The sequence below is a fragment of the Equus caballus genome, chromosome 1, assembly GCF_041296265.1.
Source record: "Equus caballus isolate H_3958 breed thoroughbred chromosome 1, TB-T2T, whole genome shotgun sequence".
NCBI classification, from domain to species: Eukaryota; Metazoa; Chordata; class Mammalia; order Perissodactyla; family Equidae; genus Equus; species Equus caballus.
In genome coordinates this window covers 152,490,530-152,518,484 of record NC_091684.1, presented here as the reverse complement: position 1 = coordinate 152,518,484, position 27,955 = coordinate 152,490,530, and the positions used below count along the sequence as shown (strand labels likewise).

The following is a 27,955-nucleotide window of genomic DNA, read 5'->3' as shown; positions in this document are numbered from 1 at the left end:
GCTGTTATCACTGTTTGATTTAAAAAAGCAGAGTTGGAATTATAACTGAGATCTCCAGACTCCTAGTCAGGTACACTTTCCAGGCTGTTGTCTTTTTCTTTGGGGTCTGTTCTAAAGGGGTATAGACATAAATTGAATAATTGAAGTCTTTTAAATTCTAAAAGTCATTTTAAAGGAGAGTGGAGTATAATTGAGTTACTGAAATGTACAGGTAATAAAAATACAATTTAGTCCACACTCACAGTATTTTTTCCTGTAAAACTTTTAATCAAAATTGGTAATGAAGTATAGTTGAATTGCTCAGCTTTTTCGTGTTTATCTTATGTCAGTCTTTTGATATGTGAGTCTGTGTGTGTATGTGTAGTACTTACTGAATTTTAAGTCATATACCTTATTAAAGTTACAAGTAGCTTAAATTTTTCCAAACTTTCAGAAACATATTTTCAGCTTCTATTAGAATGCTTTATAAACTTTGTGTTTATGTGAGCCGCTATGAATGCATGCATTTTATTGTATATATTCGAGAATTACTTCCTTTTAAACTTCCACTTGTATCATTAACAAGAAAAAATTCATAAAATTGTTTTATTAGTTTAGAGAAGTTTTAAAGGCTGTAATAAAGGAGACTACTTTGACCAGTGTTAGAACAGAAAAACAATCTCCTTTTGGATCAGTTGCTTTTTTGGCTATATTTGTCTAATGACTCTATTAAGGCAAATGAAACAGGCATATTCGTATAAAATAAGAGGTAAGCCTGACTATACGAATTAATTATAAAGTTAGTAAAAAACTGGTAAGTATGTATGACTTAAGGATGTTGAGCTCACTATCCCAAGTTTCAAAATTTGCACTGAAGGTTTTCTTTTCTTACGTCAGGACTTGCAGAGCACTAACCTGGTAGAAGTATGTATGGCACTTACTATCGTCAGCCAGATATTTCCTCGAGAAATGATTCCAGCTGTTCTTCCATTAATAGAAGATAAGCTTCAACATTCTAAGTAAGTAAATTCTTTTTGAATAGGTGTCTGTACTATATGTTTCAAAACAAAACATTTACACTCAAAAATCTGTTGTAACTTTAACTTAATGCAACCAGGGTAGAAGATATTCTTTGATTGCCAGATATAGTGCCATAATCCCCGATAGCATTGTCCTTTATTTTTACGTGGGTTTAGAAAAATGTTACGCAGCTTTCTCAAGTTAAACTGAGACAGAGGCTTGGTGTCAGGAATCCTTGGCTCTCCTCCCACTGGTGCCACTAATCAGCAGTGGTTGTGTTTTTCCCTTGGCTATATGGGGTTGGTTGAAGCTCCTTAGTTCTCACAGGGTTGTTTTGAGGATAAAGTGAAATAATGGAAAACATTTGGAAATGGTTCAAGTGCTATGAAGGCAGAGCTTCAGTGTGCTGGGGATGCTTTTAGGTCAAAACTGCAGTGCTCAAATTCTATTTTATAACAGAATCTATCTAAATAAGCCTTAACTTGTAGTTTTCTGCTAATCTTATTTGTGAGATTTAACTCACTCCTTATCAGCTTGACTTACTTTTTCATCACACTTGGAATTCTTTTGTTTTTGACCAAGCCACTTAACTTTATAATCTTTAAAGCTAGGAAAAAGTTTGCAATCATTTTCCATTTTCTTTTGTGATTACAGTATTTAATTATACATACGTTCTTGATGAAGTTTTTTTGTTACTCATATAGTATTTCCTTATTTCATATGCTTCTCTAAGTCAGTATTTTTAGTGTTCTAAGATTATAAAATGTTTTATGGTTTCTATTCTTTAAGAAATCTTGGACTATTAATCTTCCAGCTAAAATGATAACTTTTACTAAGAATTATAGAATAACTTCATAGGTTTTTTCTGACTTGTTATAATGTTTTCTATCACATCTGTTTAAAACAAATGATGACTATGGACAGTTAATTACTGGAAATAAAATATTAACTTTTCTTAGATAATTATAGGTTAATCTGATCATAGCAGAGCATATTTCTATATAGCTTTTCCATCAGCACCACTGTTTTGTGGTAATCATACTTACTGACCGTTTGTATGAAATCCGTCTGAGAACTGAATTTTTTCCCTGTGCTTCCCATTTGCCCTTTTGGTTTTTTCTTTCTTGCTTCCCATCTACTCTAATTTAAAATCCTGGCCTCTCCTGTCTTCTACTAGTTAGTTTAGACTTTTTGAAACTCTACTTCTGCAGTTATGGTCATATCTAATTCCATGCTGTAGAGTAAAGAGCTCAAGAACATGGGACTGAGCTGCAGGTAGGCCAGTCAATGTCCCAAAGAAGGGGTGAGACAGGACTTGGACTTTACTTTTGAATCCCTCGGTGAATTTCATCGTGCCAGATCTAGAGCCCCAATCCTGGTCTCTTGATGTCTTGTGTTAGTACTACCACTTCAGGCCAGGTCTTGGGATTCCTGAGCCTGTTCAGAGTTTTTATTCTTTCCTCATCTCATTTACGTGCTCTCTCCTAGAGCTAATATTGGCTAACACTCAATAGCAGTGCATTGGGATTTCATTTATAGTCATCATAGTATTAATACTAACAATAAATCTGTTGTTAATCTACTTTTCTTTCTATGTGAATTGTCCAGCATGGCATAGTTTGCTTAGGAAGATAGTGAATTGCTCGTTAATGGAATTTAGCAGAAGCTGAATGACCATTTGTTAGGAATCTTATAAAAGATATTCTTGAGTGGAACACAAAGGACTTATTGCATAATCTTAATTTTGAGATTCTGTGATTTTAGGTAAAAGAAGTATATATTAAGGAATCCTAAAATCAAATACTTCAATTTTGTGACATTTGTTGCTGTTGTAAGTGCTGCCAGCATAGTCTGCAAATATGAGATGTGAAGAAATAGGCTTGAGAGAGAATAACAAGGAGTACACTTCCTGGGAAACTACATTACGAACATAGGATAGCAACTCTTTATTTTTGCATCTTGTGTGCTAGACATTATCTGTTACAAATGGAGTGCAGGACTTAGGTACACTTTCCTCTTTGTTGTAATGAGGTTTTTGAAACATGAGCTGGGCAAAGAGAGGAGTAACATCTTTTAATGTGAGTCTTCCCATGCTTTCCTGCCCCCCTAAGGTATTTGGAGTATGATTACCCATGATATAAGAAAAGAAATATGAAAAGCTGGAATGTTAGAGAGACTTTTAATATTAATGAAGAGACTGTTTAATATTAATCAGCCGAAATTACCTCTTACTAGTTTAAACTTGCTGTTGATTCTTTTACCAATTTCTGGAGAAATGGTCTTCAAAAATGGAATTAGGGAATTAAGGAATTTATTTATCTTTCTTGTTTGTTTTGGTTTTAAAAGTAATATATACTTGTTACCAAAAAATTCTTAACTACCTGGGCAGCTAAAGTCTCCTGAAGTCTTGCGTCTTAGAGATAACCACTTTTTATAGTTTGGTGGATTAGAATAAAGAAATTAATAATAAATGTATAATTCCCTCTTGCTCTTTAGTTTAAGGTAATAGCTGATATTGTGAAGTCATCTAGTCCATAATCTTTTCAAGCTAAATGCCCGATGATTCAGATGGTTTGTTTAGATATCATTTTTTATCCTTAGGGAGATTATACGAAGAAAAGCTGTTCTGGCATTATATAAATTCCATCTCATTGCTCCTAATCAAGTGCAGCATATTCATATTAAGTTTCGAAAAGCGCTTTGTGACAGAGATGTTGGGGTCATGGCTGCTTCCTTGCACATATACCTTAGGATGATTAAGGTAAGTTGGAAATTTCACGGGTACTGAGTAGTTACCATTAGAAAAATATAATTATGGAATTAAAAGAATATTTAGATTTTTCAGTAAAATGCTTAACATTTTAAATTTTTATCATTGACTTTTTAAAAAAATTTATTTTATTTTTAAAGATTGGCACCTGAGCTAACAACTGTTACCAGTCTTCTTTTTTTTTCTTTTTTTTCTCCCCAAATCTCCCCAGTACATAGTTGTATATTTTAGTTGTGGGTCCTTCTAGTTGTGGCATGTGGGACACTGCCTCAACATGGCCTAACTAGCGGTGCCACGTGTGCACCCAGGATCCAAACCCTGGGCTGCCAAAGCAGAGCGCACGAACTTAACCACTCGGCCAATGGGGCCAGCTCCTATCATAGACTTTTTAATAGTAATTTTTGCAAGTTTTGATAGCATGAGTTATAGGCACGTTACAGAATTTCTTTTTTTTTCTTTTTTTTGCTGAGGAAGATTCGCTCTGAGCTAATGTCAGCTGCCAATCTTCCTCTTTTTTTTTGTATGTGAGCTACTGCCACAGCACGGCCACTGACAGATGGACGAGTGGTGTAGGTCTGCATCCGGGAACCAAACCCGGGCCCCTAAAGCAGAGGGCCCTGAACTTAACCACTAGGCCGCTGGGGCTGGTCCTAGTCTTTTTTTTTAATGCCTAGAATTTTTTCATGTTGCTAAAGAAACATGGAAAATGGTAGTTATGGAAGGCAATTGAAATTTGCAGATTTGAGGTTTTTTAAGCAATGACTCTCTTTTATACAACTTCATGGGATGCATATAATAGCTTATAGAAATGAGGAGAGCCAGGGGAGGTTGTGCAAAGTATAGACTACAGTGTTGACTCCATACATTGATACTGTGTCAGATGAGGAAGGAGAGTTGAATGATATGGTAAAAAAATTTTTCTAAATGATGATATGGGTTTATATGAATTCAGCCCCAGTGTATTGCCTGAAAGCCTTTGTCTCTGAAAGTATGTATTTGTGAGAGCTTTCCTGAGTACCTTATAATGAAATGGAACATGCTATTGAAGTCAATTTAAAATTACAGAACTGAAGGTTGTCTTCACTTTTACACATTGTGTTCCAAAATGGTATGTTATAAATAGATATTTGATGTTAAATCTTTTCCTCTAACATTTACTAAACTTTGAAAGAGCTATTAGTTCCCTTCCAAAAAATTTGTCCTTGATACGTAATAAAAATTACAATGAAGAATCTAATGTTCGTTTTGAGGAATGTGTATTTAATTTCCCCAATCTAAGAGATTAGTCAGATAGATAATCAAGACACACCCATTCAGAATCATAAAATATGTTTAAATACTGTAGGGTTGATTAATTTTTGATAAGCAGGCTCACTGATTTTGGGGGGTTTGAATGTTTGAGTAGTCTTGGCTGTGCTCTTCCACCCAGAACACATTTAGCTCATTTACACGAGAAGTCTTGCAGACAAAGTACAGAGATTGCAAACACGCCTTGAGTTTCATCAAAAGGAGAGATTGTTACTGCCCTTTTTTCAGCATGCTAGTTCTTTTCACTTTTTGCTTTAATTGCTGATGTTAGCTATTAAAGGTTCTATCTAAGATGCAATTATAAGAACTTTTGCAATGTGATTAAACTGTGTGTGGGGACAAGAGGCAGCGTTGGAAGCTTTTTGAAGGATGATTCAGCTTTGGATCTGGTAGCCGGAGGAGTTCTTACTTCTAAGTGAGCATGTATCAAATTAGAGTCTATATGGCATTTCAATCAGCTCAATTTTACATTTGTTAAGACTTTTATTAACAGAAAGTTTTTTGTTTTGTTTTATTTTGTTTCATTTTTTTGGATGTAGGAGAATTCATCTGGTTATAAAGACTTGACTGGGAGTTTTGTAACAATTTTGAAGCAAGTAGTTGGCGGAAAGCTCCCGGTAGATTTCAATTACCACAGTGTGCCAGCACCGTGGTTACAAATTCAGCTCTTGAGAATCCTAGGACTTCTAGGAAAAGACGATCAAAGGTAAACTATTGTAAGTAAGTTTGACAGCCTTAGGCTTTAGTCACTTAGAGGGTTTATGATAAGCCAGATTCTCCTAGTGCTTAATTGGCGTAACAGTGATAAACAAACTGCTGTAAGAAGTATATAAGTTCAGGTTGCTGGGATAATCCTGGCTTGCTCTTTATTTAAATCCAACTCAGAGTGAAAGGTACGGCTGAAGTTCCTTGTCTTCCTGAAGCTTTCTTAATCATTTGAGTTTAGGAGTTGGGAAACTTTTTCTGTAAAGGACCAGATAATAAATATTTTAGGCTTTGTGGGGTATGGGTTGTCCTTTTCAGCCATTCAGCTCTGCTCTTGTATAGCTGAAAAGCAGCCATAGACAATATGTAAATGAATGAGCACCCTTGTGTTCCCAAAAAACCTTTTATGGACATTAAAACTTAAATGTCGTATAATCTTTATGTGACCTGAAATATTATTATTTTGATTGTTTTTCCAATTATTTAAAAATGTAAAAACCATTCTTAGCCTCCAGCCATGCAAAAACAGACATCTGGCCAGATTAGGCCTGTGGACTAGAGTTTGCTGACCCTTGCTCTAGTTGGGTATGAGCATTTCACCTTCTTAATTCTTTTGTCTAAATTACTCTTTTAGCCAGTAATTTATATTAAACTTTTTATGGACATCTTTCCAATTATATATATTTTTTGTAACTTTTTATTTTGCCGTAGTTTTTCAAACTTACAGAAAAGTTCCAAGAATAGTACAAGGAGCTCTCTTCTACCCTCTATCTAGATTCCTCAATTATTTGCATTTACTTTATCGTTCTTTCTCTCTCTGTATGTGCATGGGTGCACACATATTATTTTTATTTTTAAATTTTTTTCTGAACTATTTCAGAGCAAGTCCAACTAGATTTTAGTTCCCTTGAGACAAGGACCATGCTTGAGTCCCTGATGTGTTTCTGTTTTAAGAAAATATTTGCTAATCAGTGTTCTTATTTTATGAGATATGGTTCTCTTTTATGCAGTAGGGTACATTTTTATGCAGATTCTTTAGCCTAGCTTTATGAAGGGAGTGTCCTCTAGGCTATTGTTCCTAGTAATGCCTTTTGTGTTATGTCAGCATCCATCTGCCTTTGAGCTCCTGGTGAGCACTAACTGGGCTGTATCATTCTTGTTGTTGCTTTTTCTGTGTTTATGAATCTAAACCCTGATTGAAACCTAGGATGAGAATCTGGAGGTGATGGAGCAGACACACCCATTAGAAATGTTTGTCCTAATTATTTTATATAACCCAACCTATCCCAGTGTGGAGCTCTAGTTGGACTTCACTGGAATTCTATTTTAAAACCATGAATTTTATGGTAATGCATCCAAACCTCAGTGGTCTAAAAAGATTTAATGCCGTTATATACTGTCAGGAAGTAACTTCAGAGGAATTTAATGAGTTTACTAAATTCATTAACCCATTACCTTCCTTTCTTCTTTCCTTCATGGATGAATTTGGAGAATACATACAAAGATGAATAAGAGAGTGCTTTGCTAACCTTCAGAGAGCTCAGCCAAATAGAAATTAGGGTCAATTAAATGAATAAAGATTGGAACTCTTTTATAACGTTGTAGAATATTAGAAAGTTTTCTCCTTTGTTGTCCCAACTGTAGTGAGATTTGGTGTTAACATAAATTTTATATTTCTTAAGACATTTAGCTCAATGTGGCAAAGTAAAAATCTTGTTATTTTGTAACAGGATTCTAATGTATTTAATTGAAAGAATTAATGGACTGGAAAAGTCTTATATTTATGTCTTTTATAACTATTGTTTGAATATTTTCTTGTGTTTTATAGCATTTTGTTTTTTAGGTTATTAACATTTAACTCGATCATGTCTGCAAATGTTTACACATTTCATGTGGTTAATTATGACTGTTATGCCAGACATTGGCTTTTAAAGTTGAGAAGCCAGACTGTAATCTAGGTGTAGTGTCACAAAATTTTTTGTGGGAGGATTCGTAGTGTTTGTGTTCGTTATTGTTTGTGTAAGAAATGCTTACACAGTAAAGAGGGATTTTAGACTATGGCTCTGGATTCTCACTGGATATTTATACTTCAGTGAAGATAAAGTAAAAGTACATGCAGTTCAAATTGGATTTTATAGCTCTATGTTTGGAATAAAGAAATTTTCTGAAAAAGATATAACATATATGATATGTAATTTGTATAGCTCCAGATTGTTTTGATCTTTTGTTTGTTTTATAGTGTGGTTTCTCTACAAAACAACTGTGTATTCGGTGTTGATGGTAGTTTTTCTATTAGTGCTTTTTGAAAATATATAAAAATATCAGCCGAGAAGCCCTAGTTTCCATATTGGCCTCTTGGAGAGGACTTTTCTAGGTTTGGAGGCAAAGTCCTAGGGCTCTATAAAGCACTGCATTTTCTTACAGTATCTGCCTCAACCCGGTTACGGTAACTAAGCAGTGACCATAAAGACATAGGAACGGTACAAATCTGTTAATTCCACAAAATATAATTTCTTTGTCTTTAACATAGATGAAAGTTAAAGTTTTCTTTCTGAAGAACCTAGTGCTACTCAAAGACTAGTATTTGAATATATTTTAAAACTATGTGATTAAAATACAGATAATATACTGTCTGGAATAATCTGGATATGTGAGGTATTACTATAGTAACTTAAAATAGATAGAAATGTTTTATTATAAAAGATAATGTATTCAACCAAACAAAAACCTGATTTGTAAACTAGGTACAGGTTGAGGAAAGAGTTGATTGACTTGTGTATATCTCTTCATTTGACTAGTCGACTTTGATAAAGCAGGAAGTTAAACTCAGGAAAAAAGAGTAAATGGAATCTTTAAGAAGTGAAATTCCCATAACTTTATAAAATGAATTTCTTTCACTTCTTTTCTGTAGATCCTCAGTTTAAAGAGAGAGAAGTTTGAAAAACTATGTTTTATTGGGTTATAATACTGTAATTCTACTGCAAATAAAATATCTTTTAAACAGGACAAGTGAATTAATGTATGATGTTCTTGATGAATCCTTACGAAGAGCTGAATTAAATCACAATATCACATATGGTAGGTAATACTCTAATGAGTAACAATGTTTTTCAGTATTATAGCTAAATCTGTGTTAGAATACTATAAAGTTCAATAAGACTTTATATGTTAATTTTTAAGGTGGTTCTTTGGGTTATTATTTTTCAGTGGAAGCATTGAATAACTAATAGAAATAATTTGAAATTATGACATTGTTTTGAATGTTGACCTAAGTTCATTATTATAATTCTCTCTCTTTTTTTTAAAGACTTTATTTTTTAAGAGAAATTGTTTCTTTATTGAAAACATTCATCAAGCATCTAATTGACTGTGAAGGTAACCTGGTAGATCTGTTCCATATTTAAGAGACAGTTCTTAAATAAATCAATCTGGTCAACTAGTCATGAGATATTTCTGAAATTTCTCGTTTTTGTCAGGCCCTGTGCAAGATGCTTGGAATACAGCAGTGAATGAAACAGTATTATCACTGAGCTCACTGTCTATATAGATGGAAAAGGACAGGTGCTGTAAGTGTTATAGAGGAAGAGTACAGTGTGCCGTGGGAGAATATAGCAGCTAGTCTTAGGTGTGGGGGAGAACAAGGAAAGTTCTTCTGAAAAAGTGATATGTAAGAAGACAATGGAAGGATGAGTAGGATATAGATAAGGATATGTAGGTGTGGAATAATAACATACTATTTGTGAAAAGACAGTAGCTATTTATGTTATATAAAAAGTAATTTTGTGATGGTAGATAAGAGTAAGTTGCAGGCCGAGGGTGGAGAACTGAGAAAAGTAACCAAAAAACTTCAGTCTGAATAGCCAGAGGGAGGAGCTGTTAGTTCTTTAGTGATCAGTCTGAGAAAGCTCAGTGAAGAAGTAGGGATATTTAGCGACATTTAAAAGATAGAAGCAAGCAGTTTGAATTTTGCATTGCAGAAGAGCAGAAGAAGAGGCATTGAGTGATAGAACTCAAACAAGAAGTCATTACTTAATCTGGTAAAATACCATAAAGCAGGGGATGAAGAACATTGCTTGTTCTTTCAGACAGTGCTGAACTGTGGATCTTTAAGAACAATAGTTGTAGAAGTGTGGGGTAGATGAGAGGGCAGAAATTGCACTAGTTTAACTGTAATAAAAGTGCTTGACAAAGGTGCAGTAGGAATGAGGAGAAAAGATTGCATGCCTAAGACTAGTCCAGGAAAAACGATGTGTATGGTAGTGAATTGAGATAGTAAATTTTGAAGGATAGATTTATGTTTGCATGTATAAATGGTAATTAAAGGAATAAGAGTGGTTTATGCATTTGTTCAGCCAGTATTTACTGAATGCCTGCAAAACGATACTTGATTTGTAAACTAGGTACAGATTGAGGAAAGAGTTGATTGACTTGTGTATTCCTCCCTGCTAAGTGTGGGAGATGGACAGAAGAATAAGGTAGACACAGGCCCTGCCCTTATGAGTGTGTAGTATAATGAACAGTGGATATTATCTGGGATCCTGCTATGTAATGGGAAAAATAAGGGGCCAGAGATAAGGAGAACCCTTACTAAGGCAGATGGCCTTGCTAGGAGGGTCAGAAGATCCAGACAAGTGTCAGAATCTTTGTAAGTTAAAAAGTTTTGCCTCAGGTATAATCAGTGTCTCAGATAAGGGTTTGAAAGGCTCTCAAGGAATTCTGTTTAAAATCAGTTAAGAATCTGCTTTTCTTTTCCTTGCAGAAAGTATTTTTTTTTGTGATTGACATTTCAGCTTTAATTTTTTTTTATTTTTTTGAATAGGTAATATATGCACATGGTTCAAAATTCAAAAGGTACAAAAGGGTATACAGTGAACAGTAAGTGTCCCTTTGACCCTTATCACCCAACCTCCCAGTTCCCCTTCCTGGAGACAACCACTGTTACCTATTCCTTTTGATTTGGAGAGTACTGTATACCCAAGGAAATATTTTTTAATGTTCTCCGCTAGGATACCCTTTTATTAAGATTGCTGGAACGAACACCAACAATTTGTTTCTTTGTAGGCTGTCAGTCTAGTGTTTCACCTTGCCACGGAAACCTTATAGTTTCTGTTGTTTTATTTCCTTTATTCATCTTTCTATTGTTCTGCTTTTTTCCTCGTATTTGTATTGATACAGTTTATAGCTTACATTGATTTTATCAATGGTAGAGTATTTTCTAGTAATCCTAATATAAATATTTTATTGCTGAAGAATGTGAATTTTAAATTATAAACTTCATAAGGGCAGGGACTGTGTCTGTCTTACTAGTCAGAATATCCAAGTATCTGGCACTGGGTTAATCAATGAGTAATATGTTTTAATTGAATTAAAGGAAGAGAAAGTTATTTTACTTTTATCAGTTAATCTGATTGAGTTTCAGTCTTAATACTTTCTAAACCATATTTTTATGAAAGTTCCATTATTATAACTTACCTTAGTGTCAAATCAAGAAATAAATCACATCAGAGACATTTATTGAGTATCTGCTATGTGCCAGTCATTGTATAAGGGGATGTAGAGGATATGAAGTATAAAATGTGATCTTTACCTTCAAGGAATTTGTAATGGAAGAGAGGACTCCTTTATGAAAGCATCATACCGGTATAAGAGAGAATGCAGAGGGGTAGTACAGGGAATAAATATTACAGGAGTCCAGAGGTGGTGTAGAGATCACTGTGGGCCTGAGGGTGCACACAAAGATTTATTGATATAATAGGACCCTGAAAGGTAAGTAGGGTTTAGATAGCCAGAAAGAAGGTTGAAGGGGGTTCTAGGCAGAGGGAACATGAGAGAAGGTGCAGAAGCGGGGGTGTTTAAAACAACTTCAGAGGACAATGACTCACCAGTCTGAATGGACAATTCATAGTGAGAGCGGTGGAAAGGTCATATTGTGGAGGTCTTCTCATGGCAGCCAAATGAGTTTGGACTTTATAATATATCATTCTGGAGGTATGGAAGATTTTTGGACAGGGTACTGATAAGATGAGAATGACATTTTTAGTAAACTGCTTAGTAAACTGGGAGAGTTATATAAAAAGGACAGAACCATCAAAAGTAGATAGAAGTACTTTTTCCTATTTTCCCAGTAAGTACAACTAAAAACCCTGGAGGTTATATGTAAAACAAAGTAAGACTCTGAAAGGGGGAGAAATGGAGATAGACTGGTTAGGGACCTTGGAACTCAAGGAAGGAAACCATGATGAGGACTCTAGGTTTTCTTTTTGCCTCATATACCCCAGACTGGGTACTGGAGAGCCAGCAACCTGGAAACATCAATAGGCGCGGATAAAAATGCCAAGAAAAGTCTGCTCTCTAGCCGAAGGACCAAGAAGAAAAGGCCAAACTAGTGAGGTAGAAAACTTTTAGACAGTAGCCATTCCATTCTAACCAAGCACCACACAAAAAACTGGGGACCCACCCACGGTAGCAAAGGCTGAGTGGGGAGCCAACATTTTCACCTTCACCAGGTGTAACGAGGTACCAATCCTTCCACTGGGCTAGTGGTGGAAAACCCCAGCAGGGAAGCAGATGTCATCCCTTCCAGGTCTTAGAGCGGGCCCCCGTTCTTGCATTGTTGGTGGAGATGATGTGGGAAGCCTGGCTTTCACGTTATCCAGGAGCAGAGAGTAATGAGGTACCCCTCCCCTCTTTGCTGGGGTGGTGGTAGAGGAAACCTAGTGGAGAGTCAGGGCTTTCACCGCTGGTCAGGGATACTGAGGCCACCCCCTCAGTGTCAGTGGAGGCCACACAGGGAGCAGTAATGAGGTGCCCCTCCTTCTCTGGGCAGGGTAGTATCAACAGATACGCCAGTCCCCCACCCAGAAGGAACCAGGATCCCCTTTCTCTCCAAGTGTCAAAGGAGGCAGAGTGGAGAACCTGGACTTCCACCCGCATTGGGCAGTACCCCTGTCTCCCTGCCAGAGTGGTGTCAGTAGATGGAGACAGAACTTATTTAAAATGAAAGTAAAGTGTAGTCTGAAGGATAAGGTATTAGTAGAATTTCTTCAAATTTTGTGCATAATTCAACCCCCAAAATGATAAAACTACAATGTCACAAATGTTAGAATGTTATTAATTTTTAATTTGTTAATTTTTATTTGATAGTGTTTTGGTTAGGGCCTGGGTTCCTCTGAGGAGTAAACAAAGCTCCACGTCGTGCTTTTAGATTTAGAAATCCTCAGAAGTATGTTTCTTTTAACCACTGCAGAGAGGACACAGCGGAGTGGCTGCTTTTTCATTTATGGACTTACACTCAGATTTTTATTGAGTTTGAAAATAAAGAGACCTAGCTTTAGGTAGGAAAATAGTTTAAAAATCTATTAAACTCATTTTCAACACATAAGTAGCTAATAAGTGCAATTTTTGAACGATTAATTTTATCTATGTTAGCTTTCCAGAAATCTTATGAGCATCTAAATATACAAGTTTAGATTTTAGATGGGTCATGAGAAGCTTTTCTGGTAAAACAATTTGATAGCAAGAGAGTTCTGATTGGCAGGAATCCATGAAGGAAAATGTCAGTTACAATAGAAAATGGAGCATCATCGTTTTAAATCTTACTTAGGACTGTCATGTTAGGTCAGGGTTTGGCAGACTTTTTCTTTCTTTTTTTTTTTTTTTAAAGATTTTATTTTTCCCTTTTTTCCCAAAGTCCCCTGGTACATAGTTGTGTATTTTCAGTTGTGGGTCCTTCTAGTTGTGGCATGTAGGATGCTGCCGCAGCAGGGCCTGACAAGCAGTGCCATGTCCGCGCCCAGGATCTGAACCGGTGAAACCCTGGGCCGCCAAAGCAGAGCGTGCGAACTTAACCACTCGGCCACGGGGCCGGCCCCACGGCAGACTTTTTCTGAAAAAGGGGCCAGAGTAAATACTTTAGGCGTTGTAGGTCGTATAGGTTTCTGTCATATATTCTCCTTTGATTTTTGTTTTGTTTTTTCACAACCCTTAAAAAATATAATTGTATATCTGAAACTAATATGTCAATTATATCTCAAAAAAAAGGTGAAAATCATTCTTAGTTCACGGGCATGCAAAAATAGTCTGAGGGCTGGGTTTAGTGGTTAGTTTGCCCACTCCTACCTTAGTTGATAGTCAGTTGACCAAGGCTCTCTTTGTTTAGTTCATGAAGTCATAAAGTCAGCTTTTTTCGTAGCACAGAGTAAAGGCATTTTGCAGCACAATATTTGAATATACAAACTGTCTTTTTAGGTTCAATTAATTTACTTTGTAAGTTTTCCTTTAATTGAAGTCAGTTCCCTTCTTAAGATAAATTTATATTTCTCATTTCTTTTCTCTCGCTCTCTCCTTCTATAGAAAGCGTTTATATAAAGCTTTTTACGCAAAATTTATGTGTGCATCAGTTGATGGGCAACTACTCAGTGTAAAACTAGTTGAATGTTCAGGATCTATCTTGTACACAAATTGACCGATTGTTATGTTTTAAGCTTTTGGAAACAGAGGAGGAGTGATTCTCCTGAGGACGCGTGATGTGCTTCAGCTTGTAGCAGAACTGTTTTTAGGTCGGCTAATTCTCTACCTCACTTGTCACACTGTGGTTCTGCAGGACACGTGGGACGGAATGGTGCCTCAGGGATTCTTCTTTGCCAAGGCAAAACTCCACCTCCTTGACTCATGCTCTTTAAAAGAGTTTGGAAAAAATTTTATCATCCACTTTGATCATCTATTATAGATATCTGTCGTAGCTTTGACTATATTTGAAAATCAAATGTGAACACTATCAAGATGTTCGATAGGTTCTGTATTCTTCGAGGTTAATTTTAAAGAAGTGACTTGAAGATTTTTGAGTGTGGCCCTACTATGAAATAAGTGCTGAAGAATCCTAAAATGATTATATTGAAATTAAACACATCAAAATAAACTACATATTCAGTTTCTGTGGATAAGTGGTAGAAACTGCCTGGGAATCAATTATTTTAAAGCATTCAAGGAGTGTTGGAAATAGCTGTTTATATAGGAACAGTGAATATATTACTTACGTGTCCATTAGAATGTGAGCTCCTTGAGGGCAGGGCTTTTTGTCTGTTTTGGTCACTGCTGTATCCACCCTAGTAGAACTATGCCTGGCACATAGGAGGTGCTTAGTAAATACTTGTTGCAAGAATGAATTCTTATCTATTAATATATATAATTCTCTTTAAATTGAAATGCATACTGTAGTAATGTAATCTTAATAACTGTATAAGCCTGAAAACAGTAAAGTTCCTATCTTTGAAAATTTTACATAAATAAGATTTTTGACTAAAACCGACCTTCCAATTAGTTTGTTTTGTTATGAGTTCTACACAAATATGTTCTTTCATTGTGCCTTAACATGATCCCTGACATTTTTGTGTTTTCTCTCTCTAGCTATTCTGTTTGAATGTGTGCATACAGTCTATTCTATTTATCCTAAATCAGAATTACTTGAGAAGGCTGCCAAGTGCATTGGAAAATTTGTTCTATCACCTAAAATAAATCTCAAATATTTAGGTAAGATGTTTGGTTCTTTTGACCGAAATTACAAAGAGTGCTTTTGAAGTTTGATGGGTGTTTGCTTCAAGTCACTTTGTGTGATGTAATTTTTGTTTCTAGGACTGAAGGCTCTTACCTATGTTATCCAACAGGATCCCACTCTGGCCCTTCAACACCAGATGACGATAATTGAATGCTTAGACCATCCTGATCCCATTATTAAAAGAGAGGTAAACTGATATTTTGAATAGTGTATGTGAAGTGTTACAATTTTTAAACTTTCTATTGGTGTTATTGAGAGAGATTGAAGTGGTGGGCAGTGTGTGTGTGTATGTGCACACACGTATGTATTTTAACTTTTGAGTGCATTTTATTCTTTCCACTAAAAGTTTAAGGAACTTTTCTAAAAAGTACTTGTGTTGGTATTCAGAGGAATGTTTTTAAATTGTGAGTTGGAGGAGTTAGGTCCAATTACCTGTATGGATTGATTTATATCTTTCTGGTCCAAAAATTATATCACTAGGAGACCTGAATTCTCTTTCTAGGTCTTCTCATTAGTACCATTTTAAGATGTAATTTATGACACCACTCAGTCCTGGAAGCGCTGAATTTCATGGTCTTAGAGTAGGAAATAAGTTTGATGTAGATTATCTAAAAATATATAACATATAGTTTAGTCTACAGGGAGCATGTCTGAAATTGAAATTGAAAGCTGAAGTAAATTGAAAGCTGTTGATGGTGGGACCTAAGTATTTATAGATTTTAAATGGAGTTAAGGATTAACTGACACAGTTTTTTAAAAAAAGCTTTCAACATCTGTTATCATTATACTTGGATAGTCCTGGCTGTAAGGATTGAAAAATTAGAAAGAGCCCTAAAGGTATTTTGAACAAATTTGACAAGTAAGATACATGGAAATACTAATGGCTAGTATCGTTGATCCTAAAACACTAGTAAGTGATACTTTCTTAGTATGGTCCTTGGTCTCATATTGACTTCTGGGAACTATGATATTTTTAGAACTTTAATATGAGGCCTTAGAAAGCCAGCCAAAAGGGAGCTTACTCTGGTACTGGTCTTCCTTCATCTTGCTCGAGGCAGCAAGTTGTATATTCCTCAGCACTGAGAAAGTAGCTGTAAAACGGTTCTTCTTTGATACCCGAGGTTCTGAACCTAGGCCTTGCCAGGCTTTGAAGCATTTGAGCCACTAACGTTTGTCCATCCGTTAGAGGCCATTGGCCCTTAGCTGACAAACCCACTCAAGGGCTATTTTCTGTTGTTGGGTAGTGTGGAAAATACAGTTCTTACCACTAGATTTTTATACGTGTTTGTATGTGTGTATACACACACATGTGCACACGCACACACACACACAGGCATAAGTAATGTAGATTTAAGAAACTGTTATATTTTTAGAAAATAGATTATAAACCTTTTAACTTTTTAGTCTTTACACAGCTTGTCATGTGTAAATGTCCGATCATAATTATCTGTATGAACAGAAGGCTTTTAGACTGTGGAATTTATCATAATGCATTTTTTGACCATAGTTTTACCTTTCTTAAGTTCTATTTCAGTTAAAATGTGCATTTCTTGAGCACCTGTTAACTGACTGCCCAGGAGATCTAGGTAAAAGTGGAAGAATCAACTGTTATAAACCTATATGTTACTGTATTTATTGGTGTTATGCATAGTTTGATAATACTAATTTTATTTCTCTTTCTTAAATAGACTCTGGAACTTCTTTACAGAATTACTAATGCACAGAATATAACAGTGATTGTCCAGAAAATGCTTGAATATTTACATCAGAGCAAAGAAGAGTATATTATTGTCAATTTGGTTGGTAAAATAGCTGAGCTGGCTGAGAAATATCCTTTGGACCATAAGTCATAAAATACCTTTAGTTATATAGTGACTTTATTTATTTTATTTTATTTTTCAATTATTTTATTGAGATCATAATGGGTTTTTTTCGTTTTCTTTTTTTATTTTGTTGCGGTAGCATTGGATTATAACATTATATAGCTTTCAGATGTACGTTGTAATATATTTCGAATTCTTTGTAGGTTACATCATGCTCACCACCCAAAAACTAATTGTAGTCCATCACCTCACATGTGAGCCTAATCACCCCTTTTGCCCTCCCTCTCCCCCCTTCCCCTATGGTAACCACCAATCCAGTCTCCATTGCTATGTGTTTATTTGTTGTTGTTTTAATCTTCTACTTATGAGTGAGATCCTACGATATTTGACTTTCTCCCTCTGACTTATTTCACTCAGCAGAATACCCTCAAGGTCCATCCATGTTGTCACAAATGGCTGGATTTCGTCATTTCTTATGGCTGAGTCCATCGTGTATAAATACCACATCTTCTTTATCCATTCGTCCCTTGATGGGCACCTAGGTTGCTTCCAAGTCTTGGCTATTGTGTGTAATGCCGCAATGAACAAGGGTTGCAAGTATCTTTATGCCTTTGTGTTTTCAAGTTCTTTGGATAAATACCCAGCAGTAGGATAGCTGGATCATATGGTAGATCTATTCTTAATTTTCTGAGGATACTCCATACTGTTTCCCATAGTGGCTGCACCACTTTGCACTCCCACCAGCAGTGTACAAGGGTTCCCTTCTCTCAACATCCTCTCTAACACTTGTTGTTTCCTGTCTTGTTAATTATAGCCATTCTGACAGGAGTGAGGTGATATATCATTGTAGTTTTGATTTACATTTCCCTAATAATTGGTGATGTTGAACATCTTTTCATGTATCTGTTGGCCGTCTGCATATCTTTGGAAAAATGTCTGTTCATATCCTCTGTCCATTTTTTGATTGGGTTGTTTGGTTTTTTGTTGTTGAATTTTGAGTTCTTTGTATATTTTGGAAATTACCCCCTTGTTGGATATATGATTTGTAAATATACAGAGCAACTTTAAAATAATTGGTATTGACATGGTCACTTGCAAGTTGAATTCAGAAACCTGGCAATAACTTCCATTTCTGATATTCAAGCCTCTTGTTATCAAGAGAAGAAATTTGTCTAGATTTTGTAGGAGATGGCTTTTTCCTGATTCTGTTCATTTGGTTGGTCAGTATTAGGAGCATGAAGATACAGGAACCTCTGCCTAATTCCTCTTTCAGTCCCTCCTTGTTTTCGACTTTACTCCCTACTCAGTGTCTTTTCTGAGTAAAAGTTCTGGTTGTTTTGTAGAGTGTTGGTGGAGATTTAGGATGCCAAAATTTATCTTTTACACTGTTGTTTTACTGGAAATTGTCACAATAAAGTAGTTGGGACCTCGATTCACATGTTACTTTTCTTCACATTTGTTTTTTAAAAATCAGAGGAACTTTACAGGTCACAAGGATATTCCATTCTTTTTAAGATGTCTGTTTAAATCTAAGAAAGAATGAATGAGTAATGTTAATCAAATTTTCTTGGAAATTGCTCAAGTATAGTTTTGCCCTAGCTAGTGCTATAGCTCTGGCCAGCAAAATGATAGAATTTTAGAACTGAAGAGGAACAGATTAGAAACGAGGTTAAACATCTTGTTCAAGTAGACATGCCACAACAATTGGCCTCTCTGAAGTGTGTATCATTTTCCATTACAGTCATGTGTTGCTTAATGATGGTGATACGTTCTGAGAAACGTGTGATTAGGTGCTTTTGTTGTTGTGTGAACATCATAGACTATACTTACACAAACCTAGATGGTATAACCTACGACATATCTAGGCTATATGGTACTAATTTTACGGAACTACCATCATATATGCGGTCTGTCGTTGACTGAAACATTGTCATGTGGTGCATGACTGTATTTATTTGTCTGTAGTTAACTGGAACATTTCTTTCAATTGTTTCACATTTATTTATTGGATGCCTATTATTTGCAAGGCACAGTGCTAGATAAAGCAACATGAACTCGGTTTATTAAGTTTATTAAATAAGCTTATACTGAGCATCTATTTTATATAAAACTGGAGTATACAAGTTTATTGGCAGAAGTTAAAGGTAAAAATGCCAAACTAGGATGAAGTGGGGTTTATATTTTAAAAGGTTGATACAGAGAGGATAATTTTAGTAAGTGACATTTAGAAGTGTACTTGTTCTTAACACTGTGGACACATATGCTCCTGATAATGCGTGGTTTATTCAGACAATGAATGCTGTGTTTTCAGTGGGAGGAGATGTAATGCATCCTGATATTCCAAATAACTTTCTGAGACTGCTTGCTGAAGGTTAGTGAACTGCTGCATTCTGTAAAGATTTTAAAATTAGATGTTTTTATTACAGAGGCCTTAGGGAATCTAGTGGAAATTAAAATGATATACCAATTTTTTTATAGGTTTTGATGATGAAACAGAAGATCAACAATTAAGGCTTTATGCAGTTCAGTCTTATCTCACTTTACTAGATGTGGAAAATGTGTTCTATCCACAGAGATTTCTTCAGGTTATGAGTTGGGTGAGCAAAGTACATTAAATTATAAATGTTTATAACGTTATTTTTTATAAACCAAATACTAACAATATATTTCCTTCAGAAATCATTCGGTTCTACTCAGCTAACTCCTTCAGTCATCAATTTTCTTTCCCAGTGGCCACCTTCTGTCACTTAACTACTTGTCTGTTCATTCTCCCTGCCATCTCACTTGTCTAGTCTTTTAAATGTGGGTATTTGTGTAGATACCTGTCTGTGTCTACAATGTATTTGTTGTGTTTTCTCTGTAAATCTTTATTTGAATATGTGAATACTCATGTATCTGTGTTATATTAGTTTTCTGTTGCTGCATAATAATGTTACCACAGACTTAGTGCATGAAACAACATGAATTTATTATCTCACAGTTTTGTGGGTCAGGAGTCCAGGCATAGCTCAACTGGGCTCTCTGCTTAGGGTCTCTCTGGGCTGCAGTCAAGGTGTCAGTTGGGGCTTCGGTGTCATCTGAGGTTTGCTGGAGGATCGGCTTGCAAGCGCACATGTGCTTGTTGACAGAATGAGTTTCTTGCACCTGTAGGACTGAGGGTTTGAGGTTCAGACTGTCGAGTGTAGGCTGCCTTGAATTGCTGGAGCTGCCCTCAGTTTCTTGTCCTGTGGGTCTCCCAGCATGGCTGCCAGCCTCATCAAAGCCAGCAAGGGAGATTATCCCTTTGCAAGATAAAGTTCACAATTTTATGTAATATACTCATACATAATTGCATATATCCTGTCACCTTACCTTTATGTATTCTTTCTTGTGCCTATGGCTGAGTGTTTCTTTTTTTAATTAATTAATTTTTTTGTTGTTCAGGAAGATTGGCCCTGAGCTAACATCTGTGCCAGTCTTCCTCTATTTTGTATGTGGGATGCTGCCACAGCATGGCTTGGTGAGCGGTGTGTAAGTCCATGCCTGGGATCTGAACCTCCAAATCCTGGGCCACTGAAGTGGAGCACGTGAACCTAACCACCACACCACCAGGCTGGCCCCTGGATGAGTGTTTCTTTAGGGGACGGTTTGGAGAAGTGCACCTGCTGAGTCATAGGATATGCACATTTTAATAGTTTAGTTTTGCCAAATGTTAGCATGTTAACTTAAATTTTACCTAGACTTTTATTTAAGAATTTTTCTTTTCTCATCGACAGAAAAGTTGAAAGACTAGTGTAATAGATAAGCCTATACTTTTCATCTAGATTCCCAGTTCGTATTTTTAATCACCTTTGCTTTACCACATCTACATTTATATCTAGGTCTAGCTATATACAATTTGTTTTGCTAAGCCATTTAAAGTTAAATTGCAGACATCATGACACTTCACCCATAAAAAATTCAGTGTAAATCTCCTAAGAGTGGCATTGTTCTAGATGACCATAAAACTATTATTACACCTAAGAAATACAACATTAGCTGAGTGCCAGTCTTCCTCACACACACAAGAAAAGAATTCCTGCATCTCTCTTCATGAGGAATATTGGTCTGTAGTTTTCATTTTTTTCTGCTCTGTTTGGTTTTGATATCAAGGTAATGCTGGCTTCATAAAATGAGTTGAGAGTGTTCTTTCCTCTTCTATTTTCTGGAAAGATTGTGTGGAAGAGTGTTGTTAAGTTTAAATGTTTGAAAATTTCCTGTTTTCTTCTCTGTTACCAATTTCTAGTTTGATTCCATTGTCATCAGAGAAAATACTCTATGATTTCAGTTCTTTTAAATTTATTGAGGTTTGTTTTATTGCCTAAGATATGATCTTTCTCGTTATATGTTCTGTGGGTGCTTGAAAAGAGTGGGTATTCTGCAATTCTTGGGTGATGTGTTTTATAAAAGTGAGTTAAATTACTTTGATGATGGTGTTGAGACAAGGGTGATGAGGTCTCTATGTGGCCTCATTATTGCTGAGCAGTGGTGAAAATCCTAACTCTCCACTGGGCTTCCCCTGACATCACCCCAGCAGAGGTGGGAGGCGTACGTCTTCATACGTGGGTGGAGGTGAAGTGCAGCCTTCCTATGTGACCTTCATGGACGCTGCAGAGGAGTGGGCCTCTCTACACCTTGGTGGCAATGAAAGTTTGGCTCCCCACTCAGTCTTCTCTGCCACCACCCTTGTGGGGGAGTTGGGACACCTCCTAGGGGTGAAAGGCTTGGCTCTCCACTCCGCCTTTGCTGGTGTGGGTGGGGCTGCAGTTTTTTCTGTGTGGTGCTTGGCTGGAGTAAAAAGGTTATTATCCAAAAGTTTTCTGTCTTCCTGGCTCTTTGATTAGAGGGCAGGCTTTTCTTAGGGCTTTTTGCCTGTGCCCGTGTTTCAGGGTGTTTTCAGCTTTCTGGCTCTCCGGTACCCAGTTTGGGGAATATGAGGCAACACACAACCAACCCACTGTATTGTTCCTTAGGTCCCATAGTCCTTAGCGATCTGCCTTATTTTGTCCAGTCTTTTTATGTGTGTTTTGTACATAACATCAAGGGTTTTTAGGTGTACTTAGCGGGAAGAGGAGGGGAAAAGTACATCTACTCCATCTTCCTAGAAGCATAAGTCCATTGATTTTGAACTGGGATTTAGGTTATCTGCTCTTCTAGAGCTACCTTCTATCTTTTATTAAACCACTCAGAACGTTATCTTACTATTTAAGGATTGAGCTTATTTAGTCCTGTTTCTTTTTCCTCCTCTTGTTACCAGCTATAAATCTACCCTTGCCTATCACCTCACCTCCCTCTGTTTTTTCTTGCTGGTGCCAACATTACACCAAAGACATGAAAGTGCTTCATAAATACCACTTAGGAAAGATCTCACACTCCATGAATTATCAGTTTATTAATGATTCTTAGACCAATAGGATTATATATCACCTGGATAAGTTAGATGTAAAAAAAAGATATGTAACAGATCACTGTTCCTCAGTGTCTCTTCTATGGATCATCTAGATCAGAATCAGCAGACACTTGTTCAAAACGTGTATCTTAGATCCCCACCACAGACATACTGAATCAGAATATCTGGGGTACAGCCTAGAAATCTGTATTTTTATGAAACACCTCAGGTGATTCTTATGCATATTAGCATGTGAGAAGTACTCTTTTACATGCTTATTGGAAAATAGTAACAATGTGAAAGTGCTTGTAAAAACCAACAACCAAACCTGGAAGTTGAGAAGAAACCTAACTTGTAAGGGTATGCTGCTTTATATATTGTTAATGATAAAGATGTGGAAACCTTTTTGTATTGACTTCCAATTCTTGATATAATTTTGAGCCTGAAATGTGTAATTGTGTCTTTATCCAAAAATTTCTTCACCGTGAGAATATGTTTAGTCTGGATTAAATTCAGTCTGGCAGTAGGCACTTTATTTAGGTGTTTGAGTGTAGTTTGCTATATAACTTGATATTTGTATGTAAACATCTCTTTATTTTGCTCATAGGTGTTAGGGGAGTATTCCTACCTCTTAGATAAGGAAACGCCAGAGCAAGTTATAACCAAGCTCTACAAGTTACTCATGAATGACTCTGTCTCTTCGGAAACAAAGGCCTGGTTAATTGCTGCTGTGACCAAGTTGACGGTGCAAGCACACTCTTCTAACGTAGTTGAGAAGTTAATCCAAGAATTTACTGGATCTTTGGATACTTGTATGAGACAACATGCATTTGAATTAAAACATTTGCATGAGAATGTGGAACTTATGAAGAGCTTGCTTCCAGTTGACAAGAGTTGTGAAGACATGGTGGTAAGGCATCTGCATTCCATCTTTTTAAAAAGTGCATTGTTTTTAAACAGAGTAATTCTTGCATTTTTGTGATATATCTGGAATATATCAAAATATAGCTTCTGTAGCACTTAAAATGAAGGTTGGCGTTTTCCTCACATTAGCATGAGACAGAATTTGAGAGCTTCCGTTCAGTAGTGATCCTAAATTCCTGATAGTCGGGAATAGAAGAGTCTCTCTTCTGGAGAACTGCAGTGAAGGGATTTATATTCAGTGACAATCTCTTTTAATATATCATAATTCAAGAATTTTTTAGTTTTATCTCCTTTGGACTTCTCTAATATGTCATTTTATTATTACTCTGTTTTCTGTGAGAATGTAAAAAAATAGTTCTCCGTTTTATTTTGTCAATCTACTATCTGAATTCTTTACCATTTGGAACCTCATCACCCAGCTTTCCTTCTCCCACCTGCTGTCAGCCACCACCTCCTTTGACCCGAAGTGCTCAGTTACTACGCACCCTCTGACTTTGTACCAGTCTCTTCCTCAGATTGGTGTAAATCAGAAAACTTCCAAAAGGAGACCAGATTTGTTCAAATTTTTGTGTATTAGATGTCATATAGTTGAGAAAGAGGAGAGGATAGGCAGTGTTCTCACTAATTCTGATTGAGATTTTCGTGGCTTGCATTCATTTTGAACCTTGTTCATTACTTCTTTCAATAGCTCCTCAAGGGCAGAGGTCTTGCTTTAACATCTGGTATGCATTTCAGAGACATTCATTGAAATGATGAATAAATATGCTATATATAGTATTAAATTAGGAAGTAATTGCACTTCCCCTTTCCTCCAATAAAAGATAACAGTGATGACATAGCTTCATCCCTTAAGACTCTTGTTGAAACTCAGCCTTCCCAGGGGCCAGCCTGGTGGCGTAGTGCTTAAGTTCACATGCTCCACTTTGGCAGCCTGGGGCTCGCAGGTTCAGATCCCAGGTGCAGACCTTCCCAGCACGCATCAAGTCACGCTGTGGCGCTGTCCCACACACAACAGAGGAAGGTTGGCACAGGTGTTAGCTCAGGGCCGATCTTCCTCACTAAAATCAGTAAAATTACAAAATAAAAAAAGGACTGGACAGTAAATATTAAAAAAAGAAAAAATAAACTAAACCTTTCCAAATTCAGAGTGTGACATGTGACTTAAATATTTGAGTTACTTGCTGTTCTAAATTATCTGAGCTGTTTGCATACACTTGGCTAAATCAGGAGAAGCAAATCTGTGGTTTGTGAGGTCATCACTGCTGTATCCTCTTGTGTATATCTTATTTTTCTCTCTCTACGCCTTTTTTCTTTTCTCCTTTTCTCTTAATCTCTCTTCATTTCTTAGTTCTTTTCATTTAATCCTTCTCTTGTACCTTTCTATTCCTGCTGAAATTAAGTAATTTTCCATAGATTTGTGAAAAAGCATTTTCAGGTGGAAGGGAATAGGATAGTTAAATCAAAGGCACTGTGGGAAGCTGAATAATGGCCCCCTCAAGATGTCCACATCTTAATCCCTGGAACCTGTAGGTATGTCACCTTACCTGGTAAAAGGGTCTTTGTAGATTTGATTAAGTTAAAGATTTTGTGATGGGGAGATTATCCTGGATTATCTGAGTAGGCAGGATATAATCACAAGTGTCCTTATAAAAGTGAGGCAAGAGGTCAGAGAGAAGGCAGAGTAACAAGAGAAGCAGAGATTGGAGTGATGTGGCCACAAGCCAAGGAATGCTGGCAGCCTCTAGAAGCTGGAAGAGACGAGGAACTTAGTCTCCCCTGGAGCCTCCAGAAGGATCTAGCCTTGTCAACACTTTGTTTTTAGCCCCTAGCAGCAGGAAACAAATACAGACACTGTAGTTATAGTGTATGTCTTCTCCTCTAGTAGATTACAAGTTTTATGAGAGTGCAAATGTGTGAAGACTCAATCAAAGCACCTAACATGATGTCCTAACATATTGGATGCTCAAAAACGTGTTCTGAATGCAATGAAATTAGTAATAACTGCAAATGACTTACACTGTTAGATTCTTAGCTGATTCATTTGATAATAGATGTTTCAGAAAGCTAGAGAGTTGGATAGTGCTTTTTAGAATTGAAGTTCTGTTTTTCAGTTAAAAATTATTTTTAGGATATATGGCCCTAAATTACTTATGTGAAGGTACCATCTACTGTTGAGGGTAAATTTTTTTTTTTTTTTGAGGAAGATTAGCCCTGAGCTAACATCTGCTGCCAGTCCTCCTCTTTTTGCTGAGGAAGACTGGCCCTGAGCTAACATCCGTGCCCATCTTCCTTTGCTTTATATGTGGGATGACTGCCACAGCATGGCTTGGCAGGTGATGCATAGGTCCGCACCCGGGATCTGAACTGGCGAACCCTGGGCCGCTGAAGCAGAACGTGTGAACTTAACCGCTGCACCACCGGGCCAGCCCCTGAGGTAAATTTTTTTAATTCCTAATTTTTGCTTCATTTTAATACAGGTAGATGCTTCTTTATCTTTTTTGGATGGTTTTGTGGCTGAAGAACTCAGTCAGGGCGCAGCACCTTACAAACCTCACCACCAACGGCAGGAGGAGAAGCTTTCTCAGGGAAAAGGTAATGTTTCATGGGTTTATAATAAACTAGATCGTAGGGACATCATTTTTTTTAATGCAATAGATATTATCATCATGTAAGTAAATAACTGAGGATATTTACTTTTATTATCCCTCTTTAAATGTGCTTGTAACTTATTTACCCTGACTAGGTCTTTGGCTACCCAGAAAAAAAAAGTTAGCCTAGAGGTATTCCCAAAGTCATAGGCTCCATATACATAAGTGCCTAAGATATGACAGCCATCTTGGAATTTTGAAAGAACTCGAAGGTGGAATTATCATGTTGGTCACTGTGCTAGAAGGCTGACAGATGCTAGTGTGAGCATATCAGTGGATAAGTTTCAGAAAGAAACTGTGGTTACTGTGGACTGGTGGGTTTCGTTTTCATTCTGAGCAGTCCTGTATATCTTAAGTATCTTAGACTTCTTCCTCCAGCAAAATATCTGATCACTGAAATTGGGAAAGCTAAGAAAGGAAAGAATAACTTTACATTTAAGAAATGTAGCCTGTCAGTGAAAGACTTCTGCCATGATTTTGATAAAGAGAAAATCATTGAGATATTTGGCTGGTGGCTGGAAAGTATGTGTATGAATAAAGGGAGACCACTGAATGTTATATATATAGGATTTCAGAATTTTATACTGAAAAGTTCAATGTTGAAAGGTCTTTTTTTCTCTATTCATCATTTAATGATTTTGTTGAGTACGTATTATTTTTCAGCCTCTGTGCTAGGCCTACGAATACAACTAAATGGTTGATCCTAAAATGAGACCTAAAGGTATGAACACTAATAATAGCCTTGATGTTATCTTTTTTGCAGAAGTATTTGTTCTTTTAAGATTTTTGACATATTATTTAGCATAGTGATACCTAATGGCCTAGAAAATTCAATTTTCTTTCAAAGGGTAATCAATTTCCTTCCTATTAATGCCTCATATATTGATAGCATATGTGGAGGAAAAAATAAAGTTATGAATTACGATTGCCTGACCTCTGACTATAGTGTATATAGAGGCCTTATGACATCCACGGCGTGGAGTGAAAATCTGGAGTTCCAGAGTGGGAGATGTGGTCTAATTGCCATATTTCCTTATTTTCAAATGTCTAGGGGCCATCAGGTGCTATTGTTGCTATTCAAGAGTAGGGTAGGGAAGGGGAGATAGGACAAGACCTAATTCCTGGCACTGCTTGTCTTCTTTCTTAAAATAAGTTAAGTGGCTGACACAAATATAATAGATAGCCCTGGAATTCCCCAAGCTAATCCATTCCTTTGCCAAGTACATTTTTTTCCATAGAACCATCATTATAAATGAGCTTAAGTGCTCAAATTAGGCTCTTCCTCTCTCCTCCCAAATCTGTTTTTCAAAAGTTCTCTAAAGTAAATTGAAATTTTATGAATTTAGACTGTCTGTTATATCATGGAAAAGAAAATCAGTTACAAGACAGGACATAGCAAGTACTTAATAAATACTTGAGGAATAAGTTATAAAATTATATATCTTAGAATTGGAGTGGCTATTAGAAAATAAAGAGTAGGGGAAAAATAGGTATTTACTGCCTAAAAAGTTATTAATTCTGGAATCCTTCAAATATCAGCAATTCTGATACTGATCTTATTTAAGTTTTTTATAAATCATTCAAGTTAAATGTCACTTTTATGAATGGTACTTAAAGAAATTGGCAAAAATAGGATAGTGGGAAACAAACTTTTATTACCAGTTACCATTCAAGAAAAGCATTTAGGCATGAGTTTGGATTATTCTGTTAAAACATTATTTGAATATGTTGTAACCCCAATGTTAGATAAAAGTGGAAATAGTAAAGGGAAATAGCAGTGTAATCTCCTGACTACAAAACCATGGCTCTTAGAAAACC

The 27,955-nt window shown here is 36.3% G+C and overlaps 1 protein-coding gene across 1 annotated transcript in view; it reads left to right on the top strand.

Moving 5' to 3' along the window:
• The window catches only part of AP4E1 (adaptor related protein complex 4 subunit epsilon 1), a 56,836-nt gene that overhangs the window by 10,348 nt on the left and 18,533 nt on the right, over window positions 1–27,955 (top strand). The window contains exons 5-15 of the mRNA XM_001501712.7: window positions 877–998; window positions 3,601–3,760; window positions 5,617–5,783; window positions 8,787–8,860; window positions 15,188–15,310; window positions 15,413–15,522; window positions 17,024–17,163; window positions 19,417–19,529; window positions 19,637–19,755; window positions 23,173–23,475; window positions 25,967–26,081. Of these exons, the coding sequence (XP_001501762.5) occupies window positions 877–998; window positions 3,601–3,760; window positions 5,617–5,783; window positions 8,787–8,860; window positions 15,188–15,310; window positions 15,413–15,522; window positions 17,024–17,163; window positions 19,417–19,529; window positions 19,637–19,755; window positions 23,173–23,475; window positions 25,967–26,081 (1,546 nt within the window). The remainder of the gene's footprint in view (window positions 1–876; window positions 999–3,600; window positions 3,761–5,616; window positions 5,784–8,786; window positions 8,861–15,187; window positions 15,311–15,412; window positions 15,523–17,023; window positions 17,164–19,416; window positions 19,530–19,636; window positions 19,756–23,172; window positions 23,476–25,966; window positions 26,082–27,955) is intronic.